The following is a 6,331-nucleotide window of genomic DNA, read 5'->3' as shown; positions in this document are numbered from 1 at the left end:
CCCGCCTCCCCCGAGGGCCTGCCCCATGCGGGGCTGCACGACGGCAGCGGGAGGAGCAGGCGAGAGACCAGAAGGAAGAGGCCGGCCTGGCACGGAGACGGGACAGATTTGAGGACAAGTGGACAAGGGCTTTGCCAAGCGCCGCCTGGAGGGCAAGAGGCAGTCTTGGGGCAGCACGGAAGGAAGAAGAGAGGGAAATGAGCCCTGAGCTGTCGGGCGGCGGGGGAGGGGTCTGGCCGCAGAAACAGCCGGTGCCGGGGCCCTGGGGTGGGCATGTGCCTGGCAGCTTGAGGGGCCTGAGATAAGAAGCCAGTGTCACAGCACTGGACCACAGTCAGCAAATCCCGAAGCACTGCGGCTGGCAGCGCTTGTCCCCTGTTGAGCTCACCAGCCCAGGACATTGCCCTCAGGTCCAACAGGACAGTGACCCCACTGGAAAGGGGCCTCTCTACACGCAGGGGAGTTCCCAGGGCTGGCACGTGCCGGGGGTGTCACCGACAGAGGGAGGCCAAAACTGAGGAACAGAAAGTGCCCACAAGCAGGGGCGTGGTCTCTTCAGCATGACAGAGGTGGAGGGGACCCCGACACGCTGGCTCCATCCAGCAGCTGGCCCTGGTCACTTGGGGCCTGAAACCCGTGGGCTAGCACTGCCCCTGCCTGGGGCCACATGCCCGGCAGAGCCGATCTGAGTCTCCTTTGCCTCCCAGACCCCAGGTCCTGCGGCCTACCACCAGACTGACGTGCAGGTGACCAAGTTCAAGGCTCCACAGTACACCATGGCTGCCCGGGTGGAGCCTCCAGGGGACAAGACCCTCAAGCCAGGACCAGGGGCCCACAGTCCGGAGAAGGTCCGAAACAGCACAGCCCAGAGGGGGGTGAGGGGAAGAGCCAGGGAGGGGCTGGGTGGTGGGAGGACACAGCCCAAGGGGATGGGGGAGAGGGCAGGGCCTGGGCCCTGCGGGGGTCCCGGCGACCAGGTCCCCTTAGCACTCGGTGTGTTTCCAGCGTCCCGAAGGCGGCTCTTAAGGGACACAGCCGCAGGGTCTCGGCCTCTCCCAGATGCTGTAGCAACATGGCTGAGGGCTCGTGTTCAAAGCCGGCCGCAAGGCCTCTGGGCCCCCTGCCCCAGGTTCAGACGGGCAGCAGCCCAGCGCCAGCTAGAGCAGAGTGGCAGCAGGGGTGGCGGGCTCCTCTGACAGCTCCTCCTCTCGCAGGTGACCCTGACCAAGCCCTGCGCCCCTGTCGTCACCTTTGGCATCAAACACTCCGACTACATGACGCCCCTGGTGGTCGACGTGGAATAGCCCCGGCCCCCACTGCACCTGTCACCCTCAGGCTCACAAAAAAAAAGTTCCACAAAAAGAAATTCACTGGGCCACCACCGTGGATCCCTGCAGGGCAGGGAACGCTTGTTTGGACAATTGTAACCAGTTATTTTTTCTAGGTTACTTTCCCATTGTCTAATCTTGTTTCCTGCTTGTGCTCAGATTATTTAATAAATCACAGGTTCCATTAGTAAGGGGTTTGTCTTGGGGGATGGATCAAGCTTTTCCAGCAAGAGGCTCCCATGGGCTGCCAGCACTGGTCCACGCGGGGTTCCATCCTGGTTTCTAAGGCCTGGAGTCAGCCGCGTAAGATGGGCGAGCCCAGGGTCTGTGTGGGGAGAGACGGGAGGGCCTGGGAGACGACACCCCATCCCACACCTGGACCCTTGATGCCCTGCCTTGAACCCTGAAGATGACCACACCTTTGCTCATGCCCTTTGAGCAGCGGGTCCTGTGTCCTTCCCCGGGAGCACGGACTGGAGGCTGTGACCACCCTGGGTAATGGCCCGTGGTAGAAGCCATGCCACCTGACTTCTGAGGCCAGACTCATGACATACAAAGACGGCTCCTGCTTGGACTTCCCTCTGCCCTGTGTCCACGGTCATTTGCTGCACAGATTGCCATGTTGCGAGCAAGCCCAAGGCAGGCAAGGCCACGCGTGTCATCCCAGGCAGTTGCCCAGCCAGGCCCTCTGCCCTCAGGCCATGGCAGCTCCAGGCGTGGTCTTTGAGCGAAGACAGCCTTCCGGGCCATGCCCCTTCTCAAAGTCTGACCACACCCATGCTGTAGGTCGTCATTGCTATCTTGCGGTGATCTGTTGCGCATCGTAGATGACACAGGGAGTAAAAGGAGGACATGGGCAGGGAAGGTGGCGGACCTCTGGGCCCGAGGAGGGGCATTTCCAGGGGCTGCCCAGAAACCCAAGACCAGCCTTGCAGGTGGGTCACTTAGGGTGGTGGCCCCGTCAGACACGCCGTGGGAGCGTCACTGCACCAGCTTCAAGCACAGTACAGAGGCCGCCTTCCACCCCGCCGTGACCACAGCAGGCCGCACATCCGAAGCACGTCCCGGCTACTCATCTCGTCCCCAAGAGGTAGCCCTGTCTTCACCCCACCCGAGCTCCAGAAACCTGGGCAGAGCAGGGTCAGGCGGCAAGAAGGGGTGAGCCTGTCGGGGGGCCAGCCTTGCGGTGGCACATGAGGGGCCAAGGGCCTCCCCGGAGGCGAAGACAGACAAGGGGAGTTTACACCACCAGTGCCCATGGCCAGTCGGGGGGCCAGGGTCCGCTCTGGACAAACGCCTCTCAGATCCCACGGAAACAAGGACAACAAAGACCACGCAATGGCTTCCTCACGAGCTGTGTGTATTCCAGTGTTTGTGGTTAGAGGCTCTGGTGTTTGCCCAGCACCTTGTCCTCACTGGGCAGAGCAGCAGCCCCAGCCCTCACAGTGTGCCCCGAGAGCTCTTTGCTTCACTGGTGTTGAGGATCAGTCAGCAAATGCCACTCGCTCAAGAGGCCAGATGTGCAGGACTGGCCGGAGGGTTCAGGTCCAGTCCCCTCCGGAGACTGCTCTACCACCACAGGGGCAGGACTGCTGTTCCCCTTCATGGGACTCCCACAGGAGGAGGAACGAAAGCAAGCGAGAAAGGAACGACACCCCAGACACCAAGGTACCTGGGGGCAGGGAGCGCAGTGACTGGATCTCAGAGAGAGGGCAAGACCATCTCTAGTGAAGGCCACCCCGAAATGCAGTCCCATTCCTAGTCTGCACCAAGTGAGCAGGCACTGCTGTGGCAAGAGCCTCCCGGGACCTGGTTTGGTTCCCACAACTCAGCCAGGCGCTCCAAGTGGAGGTCAGCCCACACAGTCCAGGAAACCGGGGATGTGGAGTTGCCGTCTAGTCACCAGACAGCAACACGACGCAGGCATCTGCCAACACGCTTGGAGGCCTGCAGACAAGACCCCGAGGAGCACAGGCTAAGCCAAGCCATGGTGCACCAGGACACGGGTGCAAGGAATGCCAGGGGCCTGCAAAGGGACATCCAAGGAGGGGGAGGCAAGCTGGAACCCAGACCCGCCCCCGCCCTGCCCCGCCGTGTTTCCAAGAAACAGCCAAGACCCAAGACCTGAGGCAGGTGAGTTGGCCTCGCTGGGTGAAGTGAATCTGACCTGGACGGGGGAGGAAGCAAGTCGGCAGACCCTCCGCTCTAGGAGACGGAGGCATTCAGCCAGGAGCGACGGAGGGGCCTAGGGGCCAAGTGGACTTCGGGGAGCATGCGTGCAGAGGCTGGCCTGCTGTGTGGAAGGGGGGAGGGAGGGGAAGAGTGAGCGGGGGGCTGCGGGCACTGAGAGGCACCAGCTGTGTCCGACCAGTGGTCAGCCTGGAGCTCAGAGGCAGCTGCGGGTGGACAGGATGCAGGGTGTGGCCGCGCAGGTGCCGCCAGCGAGGCAGCCGTCCTTGGGGGCGCCTGGGGGCAGAAGGTGCGGACAAGGGCAGGAAGGACACCGAGCTGCGTGGCTTTGTTTAAAGGTGATTTTACGCCAAGAAAAGAGGCCAGGACTGCACCCAAGGCGGGAGGAGGTCACTACCCGGCCCGCCCAGTGGCTCCGCGGGTGTGAATGTGGGCCGGGCCCAGTGGGCGGCAAGGACCCAGGGACAGGTGGGAGCGGGGCAGGCTGCAGGCACTGGGGACGAGGAGCCCACTCACAGCCAAGGGCGAAGGGCAGGGCTTGGTGGCGGGGCCGAAGTCACCGGCAAACGGCACGGCCACAATACTCAGCAGGCAGCCTGCGGGGTCCCATGGAGAGAGCCCTCACACGGGAGCCCCCTGTCTGAGCCCACACCAACCCCACCGCCCCACGCACACGCCGTCCAACTCTGAAATGCCAGACCGGTCTGTCTCTAGGTCTGGGAATACATCTTTGGTGCTGGGTAGATGCTGAATCCTGAGAACGTAGGTTTCCGCTCCTGAACACGTGGCCACATGACCCTGACCCTGTGTCTAGGCTAGGCCTGCAGTCCACTCCTTCAGCCACAGCCCGTCTTCCCCAAGGCCTCGCTTCAGCCACAGGACTGGAGGGCAGGCACACAGGACTCACAGCAGGGACTCTTGGCCCACGCTGGTCGGCCCACACTCAGCAACCTTGGCCAAGTATAACTGCCGTCTCCAGGCTGAGGACACTCAGTTGGAGGGGACAGCACTCACTTGGGGTTCACGGTCTGTTCCTGTGTCGGTTCCGGGCACCTCGGATCAGACATGGCCTGTCCCAGACAAGAACTCAACAGAGGGGCCTTAAGTATCAGCGTCCCGAGAGCTGGGACAAGGGCTGCCGGTCATGGGTGGCCACATCCAGGAGGCAAAAGCTGCTCTGCGCAACCTGGCTTCTCCTGACACGCTGTGGCCCCAGCCCTGCTGGTGTTTCCAGCGTGTGGGGTTGGGGGAGGCTGGCCCCAAGGGAAAGGTTCCCTTCCACACAAGAGACCAGCCAACATGCGCACACTGGATCAGAGGCGGCTGCAGCTGCCGCACAGGAACAAGATCCCTAAGCCATGACTGTAATTTCAAGAGTCTCTTGTTGGAAGTCCTCTGGAGCCCAGGACACCAGGCAGGGAAAACCTGGCCGTCCTTGGCATCCACAGAAGCCAGCTTCCACTGGCTCATGTCCTTGTCCTGGACAAGAAGTAGGAGAGGATGAAGAAAGCCACAACTAGGCCCACGGCCACACCACAGAGAAGCTTCCGGTTGTCTCGCCCAGACCTCGCCATTGTGGAAAAGCGCTTCACACTCCCTGTAAGCAGGCCGGTCATGCTTGTGAAATCTGAGTCCTACGGGAGGAATCCCAGCAAGAACACATGGGAGTGGTGATTTGGCCACCCGCCCACCCCAGCACCCAAGGAAAGGACACTGGGGGCCTGCAGAGCGGGATGTGCTGGGGCAGAGCTGACCGACTCGTGCACACTGCAGACCCTTACCATGCCATCCAGGTACCGGTTCTGGTCCTCTGCATCCCTATCAATGTCCAGGGCCAACTGGTCAGGACAGAGAGGACAGGGTCGGGCCAGGGTAGTCGGAGGCAGCACTCATCCTCCCCACACCAGCCAAATCCTGCCAACACAATGTCCCCGGCAGAGGTCCCTCAGGTCCAGGTGTCCCCTGGGGCCTCATGCAGCGAACCCCAGCCTTGAACCCGACGAGGACAGAAAACTGCCCAAAGCCCCTCTAGGCTTTCTGTCCTCCCTCTGATCCCCACTCCCCAAGGGCGCCAGGGGCGGCAAGAGAGGAGAACCACCACTGACCGTCTTGAGCCTGGTGACCTTGGAGGCCAAGCTGTCAGCCATTCGCTTGTTCTCCTGGTCCAGAATGCCTTCCACAGCTCCAGAGCTCTGGGCTGCAAGAGAGACAGAGTGTGGGACTGCACCCACCCATGAACATGGCCCGGCCCCACTCCAGGCAAGCCTGGCTGGCGTCACAGGGACCGGGCCCTACAGCTGCTGGGCAGGTCCAGCCCTCACTCGGGTTCCAGCAAGTGGGCCTTTCCCACGTGAGACAGGCTGCACACGTGGCAAGATACGTCAACACCGGCCAGTGAACACACATCCTGCACACACACCCAGACAGGGACAGGCAGGCCCCACCACAGGTTGGGGCCCACCCGTACTTCCTGACACCGCGCTAGACGCTGGACCCAGCCCTGGGATGACGGGACACTTTCCTCCACGGATGTCACCCTCTGTGTTCGCGTGGCCCACTCTCACGGAAAAAGAGCACGCTCTGGGAAGAGCACTGGAAGGGCTGCTCAGGAGGGCAGCCGGAAGGACCCTGCAAGGATGACCTTCCGGCCGGGCCCTGAAGAGACGCCAGCAACCAGGACAGGGCAGAAAGGCTCGGACAGGCAACGTAGCTGAGCACAGCTCCCCAGCTCGGCAAAACGGACGCTGAGATCGCCCCGAAGGGAGGCCCGGGTCTGCCTCCCACGCAGGGCCTCCCGCGACACGCAGGCACGG

General features: G+C 62.5%; 1 protein-coding gene and 1 long non-coding RNA gene across 2 annotated transcripts; one reads left to right on the top strand and one right to left on the bottom strand.

The window, feature by feature from the left end:
• The first annotated feature begins 705 nt into the window (after window positions 1-705).
• LOC103274071 lies at window positions 706-1,519 on the top strand. The gene is made up of 2 exons (XR_505236.1): window positions 706-848; window positions 1,215-1,519. It is a non-coding gene; the product is annotated as an uncharacterized LOC103274071 (long non-coding RNA).
• A 2,326-nt stretch (window positions 1,520-3,845) lies between these two features.
• Window positions 3,846-5,720, bottom strand: BET1L (Bet1 golgi vesicular membrane trafficking protein like). Its single transcript, XM_008071535.1, has 3 exons — window positions 5,624-5,720; window positions 5,300-5,356; window positions 3,846-5,152 (listed from the first exon to the last, which is right to left on the bottom strand). The coding sequence occupies exons 1-3, from the start codon at window positions 5,663-5,665 to the stop codon at window positions 4,985-4,987; spliced, it is 267 nt and encodes an 88-aa protein (XP_008069726.1). The 5' UTR covers window positions 5,666-5,720; the 3' UTR covers window positions 3,846-4,984.
• Window positions 5,721-6,331: the final 611 nt, after the last annotated feature.

This window comes from Carlito syrichta, unplaced genomic scaffold (assembly GCF_000164805.1).
Source record: "Carlito syrichta isolate Samal-C Ts95f unplaced genomic scaffold, Tarsius_syrichta-2.0.1 Scaffold113507, whole genome shotgun sequence".
In the NCBI taxonomy this organism is placed as follows: Eukaryota; Metazoa; Chordata; class Mammalia; order Primates; family Tarsiidae; genus Carlito; species Carlito syrichta.
This window is presented reverse-complemented; position numbering and strand designations above follow the sequence as displayed.

Excerpts from the sequence above, each read along its gene's own strand:
- BET1L (XM_008071535.1), bottom strand. The coding sequence starts at position 5,665 with ATGGCTGACAGCTTGGCCTCCAAGGTCACCAGGCTCAAGACG. Across the intron at positions 5,357-5,623 it reads AGGTCACCAGGCTCAAGACG|TTGGCCCTGGACATTGATAG; the intron begins GTCAGTGGTGGT and ends TGTCCTGACCAG. Across the intron at positions 5,153-5,299 it reads ACCGGTACCTGGATGGCATG|GACTCAGATTTCACAAGCAT; the intron begins GTAAGGGTCTGC and ends TTCCTCCCGTAG.